Genomic DNA, 26,513 nt, shown 5'->3' on the forward strand with positions numbered 1-26,513 from the left:
TTGAAATTTTTCACTCATATCACCCAGCTATTAGTATAAACGTAATCAAGACAGGATACTCAGTGGAGACTTCTCTAGCAATTCTACTCAGCAGGAGCAGAACTGATGATAACCTGAATGATGAAATTAGAAAGATGCAAGGGACAGGTAATCACTACTGAACTTTTCAGCTCTAACGTCTTTGTTACAGAACCTATTACTAAATCAGGCATGAAAGAGCTACCCTTTGAAAATGCACTGGTGCATTCAGTCTGGGCTATAGACATAAACATTCCACTTTCCTCCATGAATGGCACACTTTCAACAGCTTTCTATAAATGTTCGAACTCCAACTAAGTACACGTAAAAATTATCCTTTTCACCCATTAAAATCTTATCTTTAAATGCAGTTTCTCCTTCACTTACTTTTTTCTAAAAAATAAAACTAAGAATAATGATTTAAATTCTTAAACTAAATTCAACCTAGATCAGACAAATGAAAGTTACTATAAAATAGTTCTCTTTCCAAACCAGCTAGTATTTGCATTTCTGTTTAGCATCCCTCCCTGTATGTTTTTCCTCACAAATTCCCTCATACAAAATAAGAGAGTTCACAAAAAATAAGAATAAAACTTACCCCCATTATCTGTTCTCTTTAAAGCACCATCCTTATGAGGGCATAATTCACATCTCTAGGGGAAAAAAAAGCAAAAATAAAATAAAAAAATGGAATGATCATAGGAGCATTGAAAAAGAAACCATACACATTGAAACTGTTAAGGAAGCATTAAGGAAGCAACCATTCTTTAAAGTGAATGGGTGTGTTTTCCCTTAACTTTTACTTGAATATTAATGTTAGTTTGTCACAAAACTTTCTCTTCCGGATCTTGAAACTTAGGATACATACTATAGCTACTTACAGTTCTACCCCCAAGTTTTTATTCCTGGATTCCATACCCTGGGATTTTGGTGAAAAGCCTCCAAAAAATACAGCATGGGGGAAGACTCACTTGATAAGAAACTTGGGTGCACTTCAAAGACTCCCTACTATATTTCCTTCTAGGACTTCTCTATTCACAAAGGTGGTCAATCACAAAGACTCACCATGGATATAAGCACTGGTGCACACACTGTGGCTGACTTGTCAGTCTCTGCTGAGTCTCACTTACTCTGAGAGACCAAAAACAATCTTGCTTTCTGTCTCAGAAAGTGAGAAGTTGACTCATCCTTGAAATTCTCCAAAACTACATGCCTGGAATCATGCAGCTGACATCACATTTTTCTGACAAACACCAGGATCACAACAGTAGAATCCTTCTGCTGTCACTGTCTCTGTCAAGTTCCTAGTATCAAGTTTAACTCTTAAGTGTCCTAGAGCAGTGTGAGACAATTCCAAACCAGTTCAGAGATGAAAGAAATGGAACAGGTTTGACACATACTCCACTTCAACTGCTCCAAATGACATGCAAAGGAACACCACTATAGGTGATCCTATACCTAAAAACCACCTTATTAAAAACCTTATATATTCCCAAAGTGGGGACAACTCCAAGTATATCAATCTAGCAAGCTTTTGAAGAAACTGAACAATACTCTGATCATCAGATGCAAACTTAACACCATATCCTTCAAATGCAGAAGGACATCTGGCATCAGTAGGGATTTTCTCTGTGTAGCCTGAACAGTACAATTTTCCTTACCAGCTAACTAGCAAGTCAGCAGGTAAAGAAGCCTACAATGCTGGAAGTGCCTCAGAAACAGATTGTCCAGACTTATTTGAGGAATGAGAAATTCCATTCCTGAAATTCACATCGCTGAACTGTATCTTGAGGACTGTCTGTTTCTCCTAACCTGCAAGAAAACTTGTATTAGCAGCAACGAGATTTTCACAAAGAACAGAACATAAAGGTTCTCAAATTATTTTTCCTCAGTGCATTGGTACAGACAGCTGCACACAGCAAGAAGAATCTCTAGGATTGCTGCTTTTTGCCTTTTGCTTCACTCATCTCCCCCTCACATTCACCCACTAAAATGATCACCAATTTAATGCAAAGCAGCATTAAGTCTATCGTGAAATGTAGAGATGAAAGTGGTTGAAAACTTCTGAACCATTCTGTACGCTGCCTACAGACTTGGAACATTACACCATTGTTTTTATTTCTAAGTCAAGATTGTAAGGACTTCCTTGGCACTTAAATTAACTGATCAGATAATTTTAAATAACATCCTACATACTCAGTATATACATGAGCTGTATCTTAACACTCCAGCTCTCCAAACATTAAATACAAAGGTGCTGAAAGATACTCAGGAGCATTGGGTTCATTTGAGGGAATTCCCCACATACTGAACCAGATTCTCAAAGCAAGAAGCCTGATATATATTCATGGTGACAGTGCAATAAGGTTTGTTCCCACCCCAAAGCTACAAACCGGCAGCTTAAGGCCAGTGAGCAGATATGTTAAATCTACCACTGAGACAAGGGAAGCTGTTAACATAATCTACCTTGCCCCACCTCTGCAAGCCTGTGGGAGTTTAACATACATTTTCACTAGTGGCAAAACCAGTTAGGAGGTTCTCTTCTTTCCCTCACCTCTCCCTTATTAATACCTCCCCCTCTACCACTCCCTCAGCTGCTGACCAAACTGTCTGTAGGACTGGCCCTTAAACCAGATCACTGAAATGGACTGAAATGAACTTTTTCTTTTTAACATTTTTAATTCAGGTCATATTACTGTTGCAATTTAAGCACAATTCCACAAGCAGTTGCATCAACAAAACTGGAGGCAGGGAACCAGTGCACCACAGCATTAGTAACAAAAGAATTAGCAAACTTCTTAATCACAAAAAAAAAAATAATTAAAATGATCACAGGACACTAAGCAGAAAGGAACTAAACCAGTCCTTTATGCAGAGGAGTTAACCATGCTCCAGTCAGTCCCATCAGAGCTCAGTTTCAACCAATTTCTTTTTGTCTCTCAATAGGCATCAGGTCCATTAAGTCTTCCCTCATTACTCCTCTGCAGCGCTGGCTGCAACCAGAGAAGATGCAGGGCAGACGACTGAAGCGGAGGAGGGAGCTTTGGCAGTGGTAGAAAACTTGAGTGCAAGGAGTTCCGCAAAGTGTCATCTCACTGGCAGGGAGCAGTAAGCCTGCACTCAGCTCTCGTGAAGCTGGGCGACTGCGCAGAGATAATGCACCCTGATGATACAGGGTACTTCTGGTGCCCTGAATTGTGGCTACAATTCGCAATAAAGTAGCATCCTACTAAGATAAACACACCACACAGTGACCCTTTTCACTTCCCCTCTGGGTTATGAACCTAACTGCTTCCCACACTCAGATTCTGTCACCCATTTCTGTTCTCCCAAATTCCAGTATGCACCACACAGGAACACCAGTATCTTTGCCAGGTGGGAACAGCATGCCTCACCCCTTAAAACAAGTAACTACTAGAGAATTTTACTAACACTTTATTACTAGCTGTAAAATGTTACAGAACTATAGCATTTCAAAAATTGTAGTAGTTTCAGCTGAGAATTTGAGAAGTGACTGAAAACCATCCTGAGTACTTTCAAAATGATGCCAGCCTTATGAAGTTCAACCATGCCAAGTGCAAGGTCCTACACCTGGGCTGGAGCAATCCCAGGCACAGCTACAGGTTGGGGGGAGAAGTGATTCAGAGCAGCCCTGCGGAGAAGGACTTGGGGGTGTTGGTCGATGAGAAAATGAACATGAGCCGGCTTCAGTGTGTGCTTGCAGCCCAGAAAGCCAACCGTATCCTGGGCTGCATCAAAAGGAGCGTGACCAGCGGCATGTCGAAGGAGGTGTCTCCTCTCATGAGACCTCACTTGGAATACTGTGTGCAGTTCTGGTGTCCTCAACATAAAAAGGACATGGATCTGTTGGAACAAGTCCAGAGAAGGGCCACAAGAATGATCAGGGGACTGGAGCACCTTCCGTATGAAGACGGGCTGAGAAAGTTGGGGCTGTTCAGCCTGGAGAAGAGAAGGCTGCGTGGAGACCTCATAGCAGCCTTCCAGTATCTGAAGGGGGCCTATAGGGATGCTGGGGATGGGCTCTTCATTAGGGACTGTAGTGACAGGACAAGGGCTAACAGGTTGAAACTTAAACAGGGCAAATTTAGATTGGATATAATGAGGAAGTTCTTTCCTGTTAGGGTGGTGAGGCACTGGAATGGGTTGCCCAGGGGAGTTGTGAATGCTCCATCCATGGCAGTGTTCAAGGCCAGGTTGGACAGAGCCTTAGGTGGCATGGTTTAGTGGGAGGTGTCCCTGCCCATGGCACGGGGGTTGGAACTAGATGGTCCGAAGGTCCTTTCCAACCCTACCTATTCTATTTTATGATAAAATGCTTAAATGCATGTTGTTACAAAGGATTCTATAGGAAAAAGGAAAGGAGATAGTTGGGTGTAGATGTATCTCAGAAGTCCAGTTACCTGTAATTTCTTATTTGAACATTTCTGTCCATGCAGTGTCTCCTTCTTCCAATTTTCTTATGGATGGAACTTGGGAGTTTAAGTGCACAGCAACAGCTGAATCACTCTGCCAACTGCCACATCACATACAATTTGTATGATGGAATAAAGCTTTGTCCTTTGCAAAGCAGTATACGGAATAATCTGACCACCGGTACAGATGGTCAGATTTTCTCTAGTATTTGAGCATATGGACCATATCAGGGCTCTCTTTTCCAGTTGTGTGCTCTAAGTCTTAGCTCTGGCAAAGGATTTATGACACAGATTCACTGCCTGAGCATTCAAAAACATTGTGGGAAACTACTAAACAAGCTGGAGGGGAAGCAGGGGGAAGTGAAGGTGTAATAGGGGCAGACATGACACCCACAAGATACCACAGCATACATAGGTCAAGCTGCTATGGGCGATCAGCAGTTCAATTAAACATCCATCGGGTTAGACAGTGTAAATGTGAACACTAAAGATGCTGACTGTGACCCAAAAGAATAACCACATCCTTTAGTATGCTGAAGGACTCTGGTTCTATAGTAGTGAGGGACACCAGCGCATGTGGTGCTGCAGGTACAGCCACCTGAATTAGATTTGAAGAGGTAAAAAGACACAAATACTGGCTAGGAACACTGAAGTTGTAGGAAGTGATGTTGTCCCTTTCTGCTCTTACAGAATGCAATATGGACATCCCATTTTTGCAGCTTTTTGGTAGAACAGGCTAAGTTCATAGGTCTAGATTCTACCCAAGTAGAATTTAGGTGAACTCTCAGCAGGAATTCCTTTGGACTATGAGGTCTCCTGTAGAGGACTAAAGAGAAACAAATCTCAAAGTTGTGCAGCTGAAACACTCTGATGGTGTGACTATCACAACTCACTTCAGAGCTACAGAAACAGCAAGTTAATTAAGTGAAAGACAATTGATCCTGTAACCTTAGCACCCAGGTGAATTGAAACTGCCTGGGTCTGATGAAAAACCCACTGCCTCCTAAGGGGACCAATCTTTAAAAAGTCACCCAGCAGAGATTTGAAGTGGTAAAAAGCACACAAGGCCCAAGCAGAAGGGGAAAGAATCTGCCTTTTTTTTTTTTCCCTCCTGTCATTATTAGAAAGTAAAAATAACCAGGAACAAATAATAATAATAATAATAATAATAATAATAATGCGCTCACAGCCCAGAAAGCCAACTGTATCATGAGCTCCATTAAAAGAAGCATGACCAGCAAGTTGAAGGAGGTGATCCTGCCCCTCTACCCTGCTCTCATGAGACCTTGCTTGGAGTGTTGTGTGCAGTTCTGGTGTCCTCAGACATGGAACTATTGGAACAAGTCCAGAGGAGGCCACGAGGATGATCAGGGGACTGGAGCACGTCCCATATGAAGATCGACTGAGAAAGTTGGAGCTGTTCAGCCTGGAGAAGAGAAGGCTGCGTGGAGACCTCATAGCAGCCTTCCAGTATCTGAAGGGGGCCTATAGGGATGCTGGGGAGGGACTCCTCATTAGGGACTGCAGTGACAGGACAAGGGCTAATTGGTTAAAACTTAAACAGGGGAAGTTTAGATTGGATATAAGGAAGAAGCTCCTTACTGTTAGGGTGGTGAGGCACTGGATTGGGTTGCCCAAGGAAGCTAGGAATGCTCCAACCCTGGCAGTGTTCAAGGCCAGGTTGGACGGAGCATTGGGTGATGTCCTTTCCAACCCTAACTATTCTATGATTCTATGATTTTATATATAAATATATATATGGAGATGTGCACTAAAGATACCCAGCAAAAGAAAGTTACAAGAACAGAAGACCAAAATAAGAGAAATAAAGAAGGAGCTAAATAAATCCATCTTCACAATAATACTGAACTAGTTACAGTCCAGTTTATTTCCACCGGTTTGTGGCACAGTGTTCTCCCTCTAGATAAATATGCCTTTCCATTCTAAACAGGACAAAGAACTACCTTAATCAGCAGTAGATATCATCAGACAAATTAATTGCTTGAGTCCTTCTGGCTAACCTAACTCTACCAATTTTTCAACTGGAAACCAATGAAAGGCATAGGAAAGCTAATTTAATCCAACAGACTACCTTCTTCATGTTGAAATTAAGAGAAAGAAGCGAGAAACACAGTAGATAGAGAAGAGAGAGAGGAACAAGACTATACAAGTTGTAGAGGAGAGAAAAAAGGGTAGTAGAATATAGCACAGTTCTTCCCTCGCAGTTCTCTAAATCTGGAGCAAGTTTCATAAAGCATCATCTGCAGACATCCATTATATGCTGTCTCATGTTATAAGAAAACAAAGGTCAAAGAATTCTTGTACAAGTAATTTATTGAATTCTGATCCAAGCTAGGCCAATGGAACCATTTACCTGAATAATGACTGTCAACCAAGTAAAGTCCTGCAGGACTGAATTCCCAGCATTGCAGTGAGGCAATAAACTGTGTGTCTCAGTATGACCTGTTAACCTAAATAACACAAGAAGATCCACAGCAGATTAAATAGCCCACAGTTCCTAAAACTTAGCTGAGACATCAGTCTGCAGTTCTAGCTGACTTTACTTCAGGCTCACTTTAAGGTAACATAATTGCACACTGCTACCAAAATATCACTAGCCCCTGCTGTGCACTTTGTACTGCCTCCCTTGCTCTGGGAAGAGCATTCATTTGACCATATGGAAATCCTAATCGGCAAGCTAAAAATAAAGCAGGGTTTTTTCAGCCAGATCACTTCTTTGAGCCATCTTTCCACAAGGCCGTATGAACAATGCCAGATAAAAAAAATGTAATAGGAACACGGGCAGGGCAGGAGGAGGTGTCATCATCTATGCTGGCTATGAGAAGTATGGAATTCCAACCAAGTGCCTTAAAAAGAAACAAACACAGACTCCACAACCAAAGCACCACCACACCCCGCACACCCTCCCCCCCACAAAAATAAAACAAACTAATAAAAAAAAAATGACCACACATTACACCTGAAACAGACAAATTTAATATTGGTAGTAGTATAGACATATTTCTTGGGCCCAGACCCAGATATATTTATTAAGTCAATGTTGGTATCTCCCTGACATTCATATACTCCAAGTATTTCAATAGGCATCAACACGAACTGTTTAGTTTACAAGCTCATTTTTCCCTCTCCAAGCCATGCAATACCCAGCATGACTTGTATGCTTCCAGAATAGTTGCTTTTTATCTAAAGTACATTTTGATCACAGAACTACTGCTTCATATTGCTTGACAACAGGAAAAAAATATTTAACTGAAAGGAACAACTTTAAGAGATTGCAATACATGACCCTTAAAGCTACAAATAACAAAACAGCAAGTTACACAAATCAGCATCAGAGTTCTTGAAACATGACACTCAATCTTTTTCAATCCTTTCACCAACAGGAGTTAAAGCTTGACAGACAAAGCATTTTATTCTGCTGCTCCTGTTAATCATTAATCAAACAGTAGAATGGTTAAATCCATTTGCTTTTGTTGTGAGTTGTAGTTCACATTTTAGTGAAAACAAACCCTACACACTCCATCAAATTCTTACAACTTTCTTAAAATTAACCTAGGAGGAAAGAGACAATTGTCAAGCAAAAGTCATTTTACTGCCTTATTTCTGCTTTTGCTTGCAAATACATCTATTTTACAGCATGCCATGTTACTGGGTATTTCTGTATATATCAAAACACAGGAACTCAGCACACTCCTGCAAAGCACATGGACAGGTTTACAAAGGTAAGCAAAGTAGCTGATCAGATGGCTAGTTTCTGATCAATGGCTTTCCAGCTGGCAGCCCCCATGAGCAAAGAACCTTGTCTCCCATTCACTGGTAGTTGTGGAAGCCTGCAGCACAGCAGACTGTGCCCCTGGGTATTCATCTCCCAGGTTCTGTGGAACAGCTTCACCTACCTTCAGCAATATCCCACACCATTTTATCTCACCTTTGGCTATTAGGAGAAGGAAACATTTAGAAATCACCTCTAATACTCTGTATCATACCCAAGACAATCTTTCCTGATCCTACAGACTTTGAATATGCTAAGTACTTTTATATGCTATTGCTTCAGACAATATAAAATGTCTTAGTATGTTTTGAAAAAATGGTTTAGAAGGGTAAAGACATCTACAAGAGGGTTTTTTTCAGTTAATGCAAAACAATTTAACATTGGCATGGACATACCTATTGCTGTCAAAAATGCAAAAATTCTGCAAAATAGAGAACAGCTCTGGATACGAAGTTGATCACAAATCACACCTAAGTTTCACTTGTGCCAATGCTCCGCATATGTCATCCAACCTCTATGTAAGTAGTTGAAGTGCTTTAGTCACTTTTTTTTATTAAAATCTACTTTTTAAGCTCAAAATATTTTTTCTATTCATTTTCATTATCCCCCAGTGTGAAACTGGTATTCCACCATCTCCAGAGGAAGGAGTCTTATATTTTCTCATCTTCCCTTCGCACTTTTCTTTCTATGTCCCCCTTCCTCCTAGTGTTCTGGCCCATTTCTTTGACGGGAATAAATTAATTAATTAAACCCACACATATATTAGAACACTGAAAATAAGAAAAACTATGTTTTCCCCTAATAAACCTGGAAAAAATTTGTGGTCATTTTAGTGAGTAGTTTGTGTTAGATTCAGGCAAATATGGTACTGATTAACCAATGTAAACGTAGCTTCCTCTATAAAGAAAAAACACAGTCTGAAGACACTTAGAGTGTACTAATTACACCAGAAACTAGATTATACTTAACAGAAAACTCAAATTCAGTTAATGAGATGGTATCTGCAGAAGAACAAGTGCCTTAGAACCTATAAAGAAACATTTTTTGCAAGATTAGACTACAAGAAGAAAAAAAACACAGATATTTCAGAATGGTGCAAACCAGTATACTGGAAATTTAGGTCTTGGCATAAATTCTATCAATAGATGAAAATTCACAGGCAGTTAGTACAAAGACCGAGCAACAGGATGCGTACCAGACTGACCATGTCTACATCTGCTGGCAATAACTTACCCCAGCTCTCAGAACCCAGTGACATCTCATTTTTCCATCCACCCCTTCAAACTACCTTCCATGAAGCAAACCAATACTGCTAACATAGGATTAAACAGAGATGATCACCCTCTCAGCCCTTGAAGCCTCCAGAAAGTCCAATAAAACTCCCAGGCAGTGCCAGATGCTGATGAAATTACTGAAGCTCTATTCATACCAAACTTAGGCTAGCTATTCGTACCAAATCCTTTTACTTTGCTACTTTTTACTATTTTTTTTATTTTTTCCTTCAATCAATTAGGTAATTTGAAAATTCCCATTACAGTGTATTTCTTGTATTTCTAATTTTCACACTCATGCTTTATAATACTTGCCAAGGTCAAATCTTCATTTTCCACTTGTTCAGTGCAGCAGAAAGGCTGAATTTTATAACCCCTTCTCCTAAAGCTTCCATAGGAATGCATGGCCCAGCCAATGAAGACACTGCTATCTACAAAACCAAATCCACATTTTCTTATTCAGCAGTTTCTAAACTACAGATGGAGAGCAATACACCTTATAGTCTCAACCTGTAGTATTTTAAGACCTAACTTATAAACCCACAAAATACTTTGATATTTTGATCTAGATGGCTCTATAAATGATAGCTTCTAACCATGCAGGTATTTGAAGCATAAGTCAGCAAGTAGTTAATTAGACAATTTTTTTCAAAGTATCTGAAACAAAGTGAAGTTCCAATGTTTCCAACCTATGATTCACACCAGACTCCAGTACTTATAAGCCACAATGAAGAACCAACAGGAATCAAAAGATCATCTGCCACATTCAAGAATCCCCAACTGGCTGACACCACTAATAGAGCAAACGAATGCATACTGTCAGTAACTTCTCTTTGAAAGTGCTATGTTCTGCAACTTGACAACTTAAGAAATTAAGTCATCTCCATCTTCAAATAATCATTTCTTGATGCTGACAAATTTGCCAAATCTCTGCCCCATCTCTATTCAGTCATTTGTCCCAAGAGAAGGAGAGAACTTTTTTTTAAAGCAGACAGTTGACAGGTAAAAGAAAAACAGACTGACTACCTGAAGCATTTCGGGTTTTATACCCAGATAAATTACAGAGACTCAACTTACTTCTTTTTACCAAGGCATCAGACAAAAATATATGCAGATTCAGTTAGCTCTGTCAAAAACATCTACTAAAGATAATAAATTTAAAGACTATGACAAGAAGATTAGCAGCAATCAACATGCAAATCTGCATTCTTCCAAGACCATGCAGTCAGTACGCACTACAGGTGACATTCAGTCATACTTTTGCTCAATACATGCAGGGTAACCAGAAGCGAGATAACAGAGTACACTGTAACATAATGTAACACAGCATGCACCAAGACCTGGCTACTCCAGGTTCAGAAGCCTGGAGCCACAGATACCTCACTACACATTTAAGACTAGTAAACCTTGCTAGATGCTGCATGAAAACAAATTATAAGGATACACAAAATTAAGAGTCACACAGTGTTCTTCAGTGGAAAGCATCAGGAGGCCATTAGAAATACCTGCAATGTTTGGCTGGATTTCCAGCTAAACACCCAAGCTTTTGTTATCAGGCTGAACACATGCTACCAGCCCAGTTCAATCTAGCTGAAGAAAAACACAGTATGCAATGGTTCGCTTCAGTGTCCTCCTGCAACATACCACAGATGTACCCTAAAAATTCCGAGGTATAAAATGCTAGTATGCATTTTAAGTAAGGTTCTTTGCAGTTGAGGAGCATCTTGCTTACTTTAGAGACTTCTTCTGCCAGTGATTTAACAGTCTTGCAATGAAACTGTCACAAAACATTTTCTGCACGAGAATTAAGCAACTCCTGTAACAGCAAATGTTTTGTTCTAGTCTCAGTCTGGTTAGTAATTTTGCCACAGAAGCTTCAGAGCATTTACTAAAGTACATGTTATATTGATAACTATGTCGTAAAATTTTCATCAAGTAGCACTTGAGCAATGGAATGCTGTGTTTCGAAGACTGAATACTCCATGTATCCATAATGCAAATTAAATTCCTGCACAAATAAGGTGTACATTTAGGTAAATAGCAGATGATCAAAACTGGAAAAAAAAAGTTTTCAGACCTTTTCTGCTGTAATTAAGAGCTTTAAATTTATAAACTCAGCTGTGTATTTAAAAACCAAGTAGAAAGTATGTAGACAAGCAGGGAAAAATGCAGTACACAAAAAAATCAACCCAAAACCTTAACAAATGAAGGAAGGCAGCACAATCAGAAATAACATTAATACTCCCACTTTGATATGCACAGCACAGGTTCAGTTAGCCAACTGGAGTGGAGGATGCACTGAAACGATACTGCTCTTCTGCAGCACCTTCTGCCATTTGTACTCCTAACCCTGATGACCAGACCCTATGCAATCCTAAACAATTAGGGTATCTTCTGAGTCACAGTGCAGTAACATTATGGGTCTATACTCACTACATATTAAAAAAAAAAAAAAGAACAGGAGAAAATATTTTCTCCTACTGATGAAATACTAAGCAAACAACACGCACCTATCTACACAACATACAAGAAATACCACGCAAGCAGTAGCATTTCAGAATAAAAGAAGTTTCACCTTCACCACCATTAGAACAGGAACTCTTCACAATCATTCCACTCTTCTCTCTCTAGCTCTCTTCAATCCACATTTTGCCCATTACCTCTCCCAGTCATTATCCTTATCTCAAACTCCTCCTGTTGGGCTCCAAACAGGACTACAGTGGCTTGACCCTGACTGGACACTAGGTGCCCACCAAAGCTGCTCTACCACTACCCTTCCTCAGCTGTACAAGGGAGAGAAAAGAAAGACTCATGGGTCAAGAGAAGGACTGGGAGAGATCACTCAGCAATTACCGTCATGGGCAAAACAGACACAACTTGGGGAAAATTAATTCAATTTATTATCAAACAGATTAGGATGATAAAAAAATAAATCTTAAAAACACCTTCCCCCCACCCCTCCCTTCTTACTGGGCTCAACTTTACTCCCCAACTCTACCTCCTTCCCCTGAGCAGCACATGGAGATGGCAAATGAGGGTTGTGTCAGTTCATCATACATCTCTGCCACTCTCTCCTCCTCAGGGGAGGACTTCTCACTCTCTTCCCCTGCTCCAGCATGGGGTCCCTCCCATGGGAGATTGTTTTCCATTAACTTCCCCAACCTGAATCCTTCCCACAGGCTGCAGATCTTCGTCGGTGTTTTCCACAGGTGCAGTCCCTGAGGAACAGACTGCTCCAGTGTGGATCACCCCCAGGGTCACAAGTCCTGCAGGGAGCCCACTCCAGCACAGGTTTCCCACAGGGTCACAGCCTCTTTTGGGCACCCATCTGCTCCAGCATGGAGTCCTCCCCAGGCTGCAAGTGGAGATCCAATCCACCATCCTTCTCCACGGGCTGCAGGACAGCTTGCCTCAACAGTCTTTACCAGAGGCTGCAGGGGAATCTCTGCTCTGGCGCCTGGAGAACCTCCACCCCTCCTTCTGCCCGATCTTGGTGAAGGGTTATTTCTCTCACATGTTCTCACTCCTCTCTCTGGCTGCAGTTTCTCCTGCACTGGTTTCACCCCCCAAACACTTCTTAACTATGTTATCCCAGAAGCACTATCGCTGTCACTGATGGGCTCAGACTTGGCCAGCAGCAGGCCCATCCTGGAGCTGGTTGGCACTGGCTCCATCAGGGGCCAGCTCCTCCTATAGGGGAAGCTTCTAGCCACCCCTGTTGCCATCCCCACTACCAAAACCTTGCCACACAAAACCAAATATAACATGCAGTGCCCATGTGTCTTTGGGCAGCCTCCTTACTCCAATTATCTAGCTAGAAACAAACACTCACTGCCTTCCAGACTGCATAGTTATACATAAAAGAGATAACTGTGCTATTGTTTTGTGGATTGAGGTGGTTTGGGGATTTTTTTGTTGGCTTTGTTTTGTTAGGGTTTTTTGCAGGGGGAAGGCCAGAACAGAGAGAGTAAGCGGCAGTTTCTCATATTTAATCTCATATTTATTAAAAAAAAAAATCTACTTGCAATTTGTATTTTAAAGTCACTTTTTCTTTTCTTATTTAGACGTTCACTATTCTGCTGTGTAAAAGCCACATAAGATCATATAGGTCAACTTTTCTGCTGTATGCTCAGAACTAAAGCAATTTTTTCTACTAGCTGTTAAATTATTCTTAAAAGTAATTGTAGTAGTATTCTTATATAAAATGTCCTTTAAAGAAAATTATGAATACACTTAAAAAAAAAAACATGAATTTGAATTTTTTTTAAGAATTCTTTCAAGAGGCATGTACAAAGAGAACACATAAATTATTATTCTGAATTATTTGGTAGCCAGTATTTCATGCTGAAGAAAAAAATAAAATAGCAAGTTTTCTTCTTCTAAAAATAAGTTCAGTTCACCTATACTGTGACCATATATATCAATGCACATTCTAGGTTACAGGTACAGATAGCTACAGAACAGCCATGCCAAAACTGACTGTAAGCACAAGCACAGATATCCCACTCCCTTGCAGGCAGCCGGTTGACCCAGAGCTGTCAGAGCTCTGATCACAAACCTATCTGCATACCGAAAGCCTAAATTCCCATTTCCTCCTCCTTTGCCTCCCTCTGTCTGAGCAAAAGGCAAGAAATACTGCACCTAAAGGTATTTTATACTACATAAACGCTGGTGGTGGGATATTAAATTTTGGAGGCATCATACAACTCATGAGCAACTCTACAGTAACAAACCTGTAGATACATGTGATGAAAGACTTTTTTTTAAAAGGGAACCTGGGAAAGAAGTACAACCATTGTTATATTAAAGATTAAAAAAAAAAACCCTCAGGCGTTCAGACTGTGAATCATCTGTGCAGCAGATGCAGGAACAGCTCAGGTCTGGCAGGATTAGTAGCAGGAACCTATCACTATGAGATCATAATGTACCTGAACTGGCTTGGAGGTAAACAGCACAGCTGCATTTCTACAGCTCTGACTCCTTATGACCTAAACTGACTCTGGAATGAGTCTTTCTGCCTCTGCACCAATTTCCAACAAACACATGGAAGTACAGAAACTCCAGTTAAGCTAGATTCAGCTGAGACCCAGATGAATTCTATCTCAAAACTTATGTGGCTAGCTCCACAGGGAGTCACAGCCCCCTCAACACATTCCGCAGGACTAAAATACAGGTGGCTTATTAGACAAGCTGTAGTGTCATGCATATGTGCCGACTCAGTTCTGGGCCAGTTCTGCATTCAACTTCATAAACCACCTCACAGGAGAAAAATTAAAAATATAGAAATGCCAAGTAGAAAAAACACCACCTTTACAACATCAGAATAATTTGACCAAGTCCAAACTGATTCCTCCAGATGCAATGACAGGCTTATGATATATGTATTCCAATAAACAGATCAACAGCATATTAATTCACTTGCAATGCTGTAAGCAATCTGACTTCACATGTACAAGCTGAGCTGTGCCTGAAGAAGTAAAACTTCCTGGAACCCACAACACTGAAGTTCCATGCTGGTCTCTCTGAATCAAGCTGAATTCACAAGGACCAACATCTACATGTAGCTAATAAGCCACCCAAGCTAGCTGTTTGTGCGAATGTTAAATGCATCTGTGTTGCCTGGTATTTCTATCTCATGGCTTATTACGGTTCTTTCATGATAAGCATAAAAAGTACTAGCTTCTAGTAAACCATAAACACACTGTCTATCTATACCCCACTATATACTAAAATTAAATCATTCTTAAAATAAAACAACCAAAAAAGATGTTTGGCACATAATACGATGATGGGGAAAGAAGTCTTTTTGAACAACTACTGTGCTACAACTCCTAAATTCAGCTTCTCTAGTCTCTTTTCAGATACCAGTACTGCCAGCCCCTGCACATGTATGTTCCATTCCATTTCCCAAGCCAGGGCCCAAAGTCCCTTATGTATGCTCTACTCCATATGCATACATTCTTACACTGTGCCTAATGCTACTTTTTCCTACCTCAACATGTATCTGCCTTCTGCTTCAGAAGTCAAGGTACATCTGAAGACATCAAAAGGGCTCACTATGCAGGGTAACAACAGCTGGTGTTGACACAGGCAAAGCTGGGAGCAGTTGCCACCTATCCTGAATAGATTCCCATTCCAACCCCATCACAGGTCAGCTATGATAAATTAGCTGATTTAGGGAAAACTGTAACTTTTCAAGCAGTAGTCAAAAAACTTACACAGCAGTTGTAAAAAGTGCATACTGGGATTACAACCTTCTATTTATCATGTACTACACATGCATGATTATAAAAGGTAGATCAGATTAACAACCAGACACCTTGATATGATCATTATCCAAACAGTTCAGGTTCACAAATATCTCTGTTTCTTTCACACACACAAAAGCATGACCCTGCTAGAGCCAAGACCCATCACAATTTGCCAAGCCTGGAAATGTGTTTTCCAGCTACCAGCTGACCATTCAAAACCCAAGACACTGGCTACCACCTCACTATCATAAGCACCTAAATCAACCAACCAGGAGGCTTATGTGGCTGAAAAATAGTCAACCACTGCTTTCACCAACAATGCACCAGCTTAGCAGCAGCACACAAAAGGCAACACAGCAGACATCAGTGTGTAACAGCTGAAAGTATATGGGAAGCCAACTGCTCTAACCTGCTATTAAGTGAAGTTCTCTGGTGACCCACCTACTTGAGTTACATGCTGCTGAGTTAGTCTATTTCTTTCAGTTGTTAAAGCCAGACTAACTTTAGTGCAAGCAATAAACTCTTGTCTCCTAGCAGAATGGATTTATTTGCCCAGTAACTGCAGCTTAAAAAAAAACACCAAAAAACCCCACACAACACGGGCAGCATCAGCAGGGAAAAATAAGCCTTGACTTCAAGACTAGTACACAGTATGGCTGATTTAATTCTGGTTTTGTTTCTAGACAGAAAGGCCAACAGAAAAAGTAAGCTTGAGCCTCCTACCATGATGATAAGAAGGTTTGCTTTTGCAAGTAAGTGCATTAAAATTTCTGCATCTGATAAACTGGTTACAGCAAAGTTCCAGTTTTCATACTGAAGTCAGAGCTTAAGTTTCTGAATGCTAAGGGCTTCTCCAAGACCCCAGAGACAACCATGTTTCTAACCCTCTAACATGCAAGCAGTTGTTAAAACACCAACTGTTCTACCTCCAGTTTCACCAGAGAACCACTTGCACCGATATATGCTATATTACAAATAGGAAAGATTTTTTTTTTCCAAAACAAGATCAGCAATCAAATTGTTGAACTGTACTATAAACAGACCCCATTAGGTGGAAACAAGAATGGAATACACCAGGCAGAAAATTCAGTTAAGTTCATCACTGTTCCTTCTTCAAACAGCAAAGAAAAGCAGTATAATGCCTATCAAAGCTATTCTCTTTGAGAAATTACCAGAATGAAGGAAGACATTGGTTTAGAACTCAGTACAGTTCTCCTTCATTCTTTGTGTTAGGAGAAGCCAGGCATAACTATGTCCTAAATCCTTAAAGAGACTTCCCAATCGTGTGCCAGAAAACTCCTTCTCCTAGCCTCCATCTCTCCACCACTTCTGTATTTTAAATTTTGCTGTCAATTTGTATATACCAAACTCAACGACATTAAGAAAATGCTACTCTTAAAAAACTTTACATTGCTGATGGTCTTCCCAGGAAAAGAAAGAAACAGCCTTTCTTCAGAAAGGGCTGCTTTTCAGATTTTCTGTTGACAAACATTTGGAGAGCACACAGAAACAAACCATAGTCCCGCCAACAGGTTTGCTTCAGAAGGAATAACAAAGTCTAGGTTACTAGGGCATTATGGAAACATCAGTGGCAAGCTGTGAAAAACTAAAGTAACAAGATTCTTCAGTCCTGTGCCAAAAATTCACAGAACATTAAGTCATCCTACCATTTATGTTAGAAAAGGAAATAGGTACACCAAAAGGCTCATGTAAACACTGTTAGTCACAGAAAATTTGGTCTCAAGCTCTTCATTTGTCTTTAGGTATGAAAGTCAGAAACAGTTTACATGCTGCCCTAAGATGCTGCACCACCTTCTCTTTCCATTTTTACATGAAATTTTTTTTTCAGAGACAAAAGAACAGGTCAGTTTTTCTAAATACTCTCACTTTATCATTTGTTGGAAAACAAACTAAGAAGTGCCAAGTAGTAAGAAAGGTGATTCTCTTTATATAAAAATGCAGCTTGATCTAATAACATAAAAGTCTGACCCAAAAAAGTCCTCACATAATTAAGGGAAAAAAAAACCTCTTTGGGGTTTTTTGTTGTTATTCAGAAGGATTAGCTGAACCCCCAGTATTTACCATAAAAAAAATTAAAGACGGAGAAAGAAAATGTTTCTTCAGTTAGAGGTATCGCATTCCAAGTAAGCATTAAGTTTCAAAATTCAGAACATTACTTATTGGTTAAGCATTCCTAGAGTGAAGCTTTAAACTGGCAATCTAAAGTTGCTATAGAAGAAAACTGGATACGGATTTTGTTTCTTCCCCATACCTAACTATGTAAGTGTTAAACAGACAAAATTAGACAAAACCCACGATATATAAGAAAACAATAATCTTTGAAGGGGGAATATAAATAAATCAATCAAACACACACACTCCCTCAGAAACTGTCAGAATCCTTCATGGCAGTTGCATATTTCCACTTCTCAATAGCATCTAGATGAAATTATTCCAGAAAGCTAAGCTATTTTCTACTACTACTGGCATACTTGGGTAAACATTATCCGCACAAGTGTAACAACCAGCATTACTTAATAAACAAAGCACATACCACTCTGGCTGCTCTTTCCTGAGATTCACACTTCCTGCAAAACCAAGGTCCAGTGGGTACTTGAACAATTCCATAGCAAGCTGTTTTGAACAAGACAAAATATTTCAGCAAACCAGCAGCACCACGGTACTATTCATATGAATGTTAAAGAACAAGCTTAGTATTAACTGATCTCATGTCATTTCAATAAGTCAAAATGACATCTCTACAATGTACATTAAATCCTATTGCAATGTCACAAGAAATGAAGTGCAAGTTTCCACTTGGAAATGTATGCAAAGGAAAGTCAATGAAATCTTTTCCTATTATATACATACATTAGTCATAATGACTAAACAGATCAGTTGTCAAATTTTCTAATACATTATCCAAGTACTGACAGACCAAACTATCTTGATAAGCCCTTTCTACCATACAATAAAGTTCTTTAACATGAGGAAAAACATCTTGGTTTTGTTGTACCTATGTTAACCACAGATGAGAAAGACTTTGATTTCCTTTTTAGAAAGTAAGAGGGAGATTGTAAATGTGCAATCACGCATTTACATTAGCAAGAGACAGTGCAGGGTAAGAAGCTAATTACAGAATGAAACTTAAGAGACAGGGCTGGCAATTACATCCAAAGGCAACGCAAGTTGGGCAAAGACCAAAGCTGAGGCGAAGTACTTCTGTATCTGCAAGCGTGACAGAGTACATCTACAGCCTATAACAGTCCACCACAGATTTGTGCTCTGATATTGTTTACTGAGCTCCAGGACTTCCTTTGGTGTATACTTCTGCTATCACGCAAAGCTTCTTCAAACACAGGAGATTTTGTCCTCCACAACTTGCCTGTGACTTAACACTTGAAGTTTCCTTTGAAGTAAAAATAATAATACCAAAAAAATGCAATTAATAAAGTCTCTCAGTTAATACTGCTGTCTGAACTTCAAATAAGAACTACCAGCTTTAACCATGAGGACTAGCACTTTTATGACAGAAAGACTACAAAAGCAGTGGACATACTTCCTCTACCACCTTACATTCACATGACATATAAACTCCAAAACTTAAAACATCAATGATGCAGTAAATCAAAACAGTTCTTCTTTCTTAAGACCTCTACAACATCTGGATTTAGAAGGAACAGTACTTTGCATGCTTCCTGCCAGATTCAAATTCAGATTTGTACCTCACCTTCAAAAAAAAGCTCAGTATTCTAATTTAATGAAGCATATGTCTACATATTAGGAATACTTCCCCAAACAGACATTTGTCATTCATGCTATTTCAGCTTCAAAACTGCTGCTGTCATCAACTTCTTTCATTGATGATATCAGTCAGGCTCTAGAAGCAAAGATGCCCAAGATAATGAAAAAGTAATAGCTGGTTCGGGTATGACTTCTAGAAGTAATCATGTTTTAGTGCTCTTTCCCAAGATCCTAAGACTCCACAACAGCAGAATTAACTTACTGGTTAACATTACTCAGCTCTTAAGGAAACAGAAAACTGATTCAAAATCAGACTAACTTCACAGATCCTGTCAGCTCCCCTCTGCATTCAATCCAACATTAACAAGAATAATTAGACTCTTTTGCCAATCTCCTTATATTATTACTATTTATCACTAATTCTTGACAGCTTAGAAAGGAGCATAAACCTGAAACAGTTACTGTATCATCTTCAACACAATTCAGGACCAAGCATGAGACACACATTAGTATTTTCACATGCACCAGGCACTCACACTAATGAAACAGATTTAGGAATTTGTCTCCTCCAATTTGTTCACCATTTAGAAGGAGTCAGAGAGCCATTCACAGAGCTTGTGTGCCTGCTTGGGCATTGATACAGAGGAGCTACCATCTTATTCCCTAGTTCTACTACCATAACGCAAGAGACATCATAACATCCTTTCTTACAAAGTAAGCAGCAGAATCCAGTTTCTTCCTCTGCTCTCACAAGAGGGGTCAACCCACTGACAGAAACAAAACAATCACACATAGAGGGAACTTGCCAGCTCCCGAGCTGAACTGGAAACCAACCAACCAACCAGTCTCCACTAATCCAAACAAATCCTGCATCAGCCTTTCTGACTAGCACCCTCCCCCCACAGAGCCACAACAGGAAGTCTCCATCTACCAGGAAGCATCAGCCAAACGACATTCAAGGAAAAGCTGGCAGAGGAAGAAATCACATGACAGCTAAGTCTCTCCTACACACTGCCCTCTTCCAATCCTAAACCCTCCTCGTCTACTGGCTGTCCCTTAAATTTTTTAGTCTAACTTGGGAAAGGCAGGGACAAGAAGGCTCAAGCATACGAAGAAAGAAATACAGCAACAACTGTCAGAACAGAGATTAGTAAGAAGTTCTGCAAAGAAGGGAAGGAGCTTTAGGTAGTCTCTGGACTGATGCAGCTAAGGCTGCTAACAGTGCAAAGGCAGGCTAGGAAACACAGGCACAGAAAAGGCACAAGGGGAAAAGGAAAGGTGGGGAAATGGAAAAGGAAATCTTCTTTTCTTATAGCTATAATATAGGAAGTCATAATACAGGAAGTCTCAGATGAGGGGGAAAAACAGGCTGGAAGAATAGAGGATGACAGGACAGGTCAGACCAGAAAGCACGTGGTCCTAGAGACAGGCGAACACGCTTCAAGAAGTAGCTGGGGGGCGGGGGGGGATGGGGAAGAAGTGGTGAGAAAAGGAGAAAAACGGCCAAGGGGGAGCGAATGGGAGGTGGGAGCAGGCCCAAGCGAAGAGGGCAGAGACCATCAAGAAGTAGCGAGGCTTGAGGCCAGCGCGGGCAAGCTGGCTCTCGCCTACCCACTCACCTTGATGCACTGCGACATTGCAGCCGTGCCCGTCGCAGTAGACAAGCGGGTTCTCGGCCCAGCCCCTCTCGTCGGAGCACACGCAGCAGCCGCCGATCATCTCCTTCATGCTATTGGAGAACTCGCCCTCCAGTGACACAGGCAGCAGCAACGGCTCGCTAGAGACCATCTAAGGGTTAAAAACACCGTCGTCAACACCACACACTCACACGCTCTACCCTCTGCCTGCCCCCTCCCCCGGCAGTGTCTCCCCTCAGTCACTCAGCCGCCGCCGCCGCCACCGCCGCCACGGCAATGATTTAGGGCCCATGACCGCTGCCTGAGAGCCTCTTCTCTCGGCGGCCCGACCAAGAGGCCAGGCTGTGTCAGTCAGTCACGGAGGCAGGCAGGCAGGCAGGGGCAGCCCGGCGACGGCACACTGAGGAGGACACGGCGCGGCAGGCAGGCAGGCAAGCAAGCAGGCAGGCAGGAGAGCACGGCCAGTGCGCAGGCGCACTGCGCGCCCCCGCGGGGAAGGCCTCGGCCTAGGGCCCTCCTCGCGATGGTTCACGAGCCGCCCATGGAACGTGAGCCGCGGCTGAGCGCGCGCTCTACCTCTCCCCCGAACACCTCCCTTCCCCCCACACCCCGGCTCCAACCGTCGCGCCGAGAGAGCGTGCGCGAGCCAGCGGCATGGCACGGCAAGGCGCCCCGCCAGGCCCGCCCGCCCCTCGCCTTGCCTTGCCTTGCCTTGCCTCCGCGCGGCCCGCCACAAGCACCTGAGGGCCCAGCCCGGGCCGCGCAGCGCCACCGCCACCCGCCCAGCCGCCCGGACACCCACCTCGCCGTGCTGCCACTCTCCGTCCCCCGGGCGAGCCATCTCGTATTTCCACCCACCCCCAAGCCCCGGCCGGCCTAATTCTAACAACGCGGGCAGCGCCGCGCCGCGCCGCGGGACAGCCCCTGCGAAACCGCTTCCCCTCCAGCCCGGGCGAGCGTTAGCTGGGGTTATTGCTGCCCCCCCTCTCCTCAGTGTATGTAGGGGGGGCGGGGAGGTGGCAGACATGCGCCCCGCTCCCACCCGCGATGTCACCGTGCTCATGCCCCCTTCAGGAAGGCGGCAGGACTCGCCCCGTTCCCGCCCACCCCGCAGAAATCATTTTTACTATCTTGTTTATTTTCCCCCTGATGTGCCTGCAGGACTAATGCATTCCCGCTCCCAACTTTTATTATCCTGTTTATGTCCCCTCGGTGTGCCTGCAGCACTAATGCATTCTCGCTATTATGCCACTTCCCTGCCCTCACCGCAACTTTTACTATTTTGTTTATTTTCCCTTCGATGGAGCTGCAAAACTAATGCATTATTAATCCCTCTCTTTCCCCTCTCCCCCAAAACTCCTCGTGCGGATGCAGCGCTGCGTGGGTGTTGCTGCCACACCAGCAAAAGTGGTAGGGATAAGGCAAACAGAAAAACCAGGGCAGCCACAAACACACAAACCTAAGCGTGCTCTTCAACACAGCTGTCCTCTGCTTTTACTTGGAGGTGGATATGTCTCTCTAGCACTTGGGCAGGGCAGATAGTAAAACCATCCTGTTGTCTCTTTTAATTGCGGGGGGGGGGGGGGAGAGAAGGGGGAATATTAAAACTTGGGGGAGAGAGAGCTGAGGTGGTCAGCAGAGAAGAGAATCTCAGGCCATTCAATTCTCCACTGTAAGCAGGTACGCCTGTAGCAGAAGGAACTAATTGTGGTGATTGTTAGGAGCACAGAGAAATTAAATTAAATACAGCCTTACAAAATTCTGCTCTCTCACTTGCCCCGGGGCCCAGCGCTTATTTATTTATTTATTTGGTGTGGGGCTAGGAAGATATCATTGATTTATCCTCATTATCATACTAAGAAGCAAAGAAGCAGAATTTGTGTGTGGACTGTATTTCTCAGAATGATTTTGCAAGGCCAGCTCAGTTGATGCGGTGGTATCCATATAAGTCACTACTGAATTATGTACATCCCTGGACACGTCACTACCCAGACCGATACATATGCAGGTTATATTTTATACATTGTTAACTAATAAAACATCTGCACTTGCGTAGGGGAGTATGACAAACTGCGTGGAAGAGAGAGGTGGGATGTGCACAACTCCCTACCCCCTACAGACATCCAAGCCTGCAGTTTGTATGCAGGATATCTTACGTTAAGCTCTTTTCTCTCCTTTCAAGTTTAAAGTGAAATTACTTAGAGGAAAAATGGCAGGCAAGCAAAAACTGAATGATGAAGGTAGCTTCCTAGTTGGGGGGGGGCAGCCAAATATGCAATTAACGCAGCCATTTGAGACACATTCTAATCATTTCTCTGGAAACATATGCTCCAACATCCTTGAGACTTCAGAAATTTTTAAGGCACGTTTAAAAAATGGAGGCATGGGGACTGGAATGTAGTATGTTTCAGCTTGTGTAAAATCGGTCAAGAGCCTGCACTCCAAAAAAACCCCACTCCACACCCTAACGTCCTATCTCAACAATGAAGAACACAAATTTGACCATAAAAGTATTTACATTATAAAACATACTTACAACACTCTTTTTATTACTTTTAAAGCTTGTAAAAATACCCTGAAGATTGCAGGTGCAAGCAATTATTTTGTAAGGAAATAAAGCAACTGATATATCCTGGTGGTTTAAAAAAGCACAAATTATTTGAAGCTGATAAACAGTGTCCCAGCCCTTCTTCATTCTTGTCAAGAAAATGACATCTAATTTTAAAAGCATTCTCAATGATTCTGTTAACCCTGACCAAAAAGAAAAAAATAATCACACTACAGCAGCAAATCTGTAAATTAAAATAAATACCCCTTTAAAAATGCAAATATATCAAATATATTTTAATTTGTTGGATGATTTTATACATTTAGTAAAACTTGTATTGAAACAAACAACTGTAAATTTTTCTCACAGCTTTTTTTTTTTTCTTAATTTATTGAGAAGGTCTTCCTGAAATTTCTTCTTTGAAGAGCAACTAGTACAATTCCCGTGTCTGTCTTAGTGAGTTGAAGTTTTTTTAATGTTAGCTGTTTTAAGGCTCAATTTTTAGTTCGATAAAGAAGCACAACCAAAGAAAAACTTAATCACTTTGCAACAACTTGATTAAAGCTGCACCATGGCAACAAGAGTATATTAGTGAAAAACCTAGTGTATAGTTTTCAAATAAAAATATTTTAATCTCACACCATGTACCACACCAGCTTCATATTGGACAGCCTGAAATTTTGCTTTGGTGAAAATTCAGTCAAGCCTAATCCATTCAATTATTTAATGAAACATTTGTTGTCTTTTTATGGATTTCTGCTTAATTCTTTCTATAGAGAGAATGTACATGGACTGAAAGAAACTCCATGACTACCACCTTATGGTATTGTGTAATATTTGATGGAAAAATTTAGATAACCTCTTGATAGTTCTGTAAAACAATCATTTAGAGAAGACCTTTGAAATGCAAAATAGGAGAAGAAATGCATTACCACTAAATAAATACTGCAAACACTAAGCCTATAATGGCTATGGAATCAGAACATAAAATCTTGTAGCATATATGTTCTTATGATTGTAGTATTTAATAAGCACTGACATGACACAGAAGGCCGATTTTCTTTTTTTATAAAAGAAGCTTGTCCTTTTATAGTGATATATAAGAGATTAAAACAATTAGAGAGGAATATAATTCAGTGAGTATGAATGAATAATTTCATTGTTAATCTAAATGCAAGGGGAAAATTCAATTCTCTTAAAAGGAACCTACAAGACCTAGGAGCTAAACAAGTTATATTGTAGGAAGCATACAAGAAGATTATATGTTTTCATATTTTTGTGGATACCCTTTTCAAATAGAGTGACTGTGTAACTGAAAGAAAATTACACTCTCCAAATGCAAATTGTTTTTAAAAGTTTAAGAAACTACTTAAGATAACATTAACATATATTAGTGCAGAGCACTTTAGTTTAATCAACAAAAATAAAGAGGTTTTCACCTTAAAATTTTAGTGCAAATTAATCAATTCCAACAATAATGCTGAGATTTTGGAATGCTTGCTTTAAATTTCACATTATTTTTTTTTCCTAAAAAATGCAAAATCATAGTGTAACTTCAGTGAATAAAACAAAGCATTGAACAAGGAAAAGTCTTTCATTTACAAAACTGCATTACCAGTTGGATATAATCATCAGAAGAGTCTTCCAGGAATAACAGAAAAAGCATGGACTTCATATAAAATGCACACTGTATTATAAAACATGGACTGATACTGGGACTTGAAGCTGTAGAGTGAGGAGACTCACTTCTTTCCAGAAAGCAAATTTCTGATAGCAATTTTTACTCCATTTTCAGATGGGGTCTTTGTGGAAAAAGCTTTGATCTTTACCTATGTGGAAAAGGATACACACTGCAGCTAAACAGAAGCCACTGAAAACAGGAAAATGGCAATAACTTCATGATACTCAATAGGTAGAATAACATATCTCCTGATTATCCAGTTAAAATACATTGATGCTTGTCTGCCTTTTGTTTATGTGGGTTTAAATCATTAACAATCTACACTGAAATACATTTCTAATCATGAGTATTTGCTTCATTTCTGGGAAGGCAGCAGCAAAATGGTCACTTTACACAAAATAAAATGCAACTCTTGTGTGCTGACCTTTGCACGCACTGTGTTTAAACGGCAGGCTGCCTTAGATCCAACAAATTATTTCTACCCATGTTCAATTATGAAGGATATAGCATATCTACAGAACCCATATTAAACATGTTAATGTATCTTTACATGCTTACTCCTATGTTACACTGAGAAAGAATAAAGTTCTTTTTCCTTCTATTCCTTAATTCACTGCTCAAATCTGCACTTAACACCCATCCAAACACCCTGTACTGAAGAACTAAAAAGTTTCAACATCTAGCATGTAGTCACTTCTTGATCAGGAGTTTGCATGCTGTGTATTTACATGTTATGCAAGTACAGGTACCATCATCACACATCATAGCAGCGCATCTCTTGGACACCATGCTTCTTTAGATGCTGCACCATTTTCTTTTGTGCAAACGTAATCACAAATTTTGCAATTCTTTAGACTGCAAAGAAAGGGGGAAATAACTCCACCAACTACTGTATTCATTTTATTGCTTTTAATTGTATTATCACCTTTGGAAACTTTGGTAAATTCCACTTAACTAGCAGCAATGGACAAAATTGGTGGTTTTCAAGTATTGCTTCTGTTACTAATGTTAGCATTTAAATGTTAATTTCAGACTGAGGTTTACAGTAAACATGAAACAAGGGATTTTCTTTGAATGAATAATCTCAAACCAAAATTCTAAATAAAGGAATCCTAGCACTGGATGTTTTTAAGCACA

The 26,513-nt window shown here is 40.8% G+C and overlaps 1 protein-coding gene across 5 annotated transcripts in view; it reads right to left on the minus strand.

Annotated features, from left to right (window-relative positions):
• MLLT10 (MLLT10 histone lysine methyltransferase DOT1L cofactor) overlaps positions 1 to 22,062 on the minus strand; it is a 129,629-nt gene extending 107,567 nt beyond the window's left edge. For 2 of the 5 annotated variants that reach the window (XM_061351880.1, XM_061351887.1), the window contains exons 1-4: positions 21,950 to 22,062; positions 21,130 to 21,298; positions 18,321 to 18,400; positions 617 to 671 (exon numbers count right to left, since the gene is read on the minus strand). In XM_061351880.1, the coding sequence (XP_061207864.1) occupies positions 617 to 671; positions 18,321 to 18,400; positions 21,130 to 21,298; positions 21,950 to 21,988 (343 nt within the window). In that variant the 5' untranslated portion in view covers positions 21,989 to 22,062. Of the gene's footprint in view, positions 1 to 616; positions 672 to 18,320; positions 18,401 to 21,129; positions 21,299 to 21,949 lie in introns of those variants that run through there. The other 3 variants (XM_061351864.1, XM_061351872.1, XM_061351894.1) reach the window with 3 other exon arrangements.
• Between the last annotated feature and the right edge of the window lie 4,451 nt (positions 22,063 to 26,513).

Source organism: Neopsephotus bourkii, unplaced genomic scaffold (genome assembly GCF_033783945.1).
Source record: "Neopsephotus bourkii isolate Nb327-2 ecotype Australia unplaced genomic scaffold, CSIRO-AGI_Nbou_v1 NB_53, whole genome shotgun sequence".
NCBI lineage: Eukaryota > Metazoa > Chordata > Aves > Psittaciformes > Psittacidae > Neopsephotus > Neopsephotus bourkii.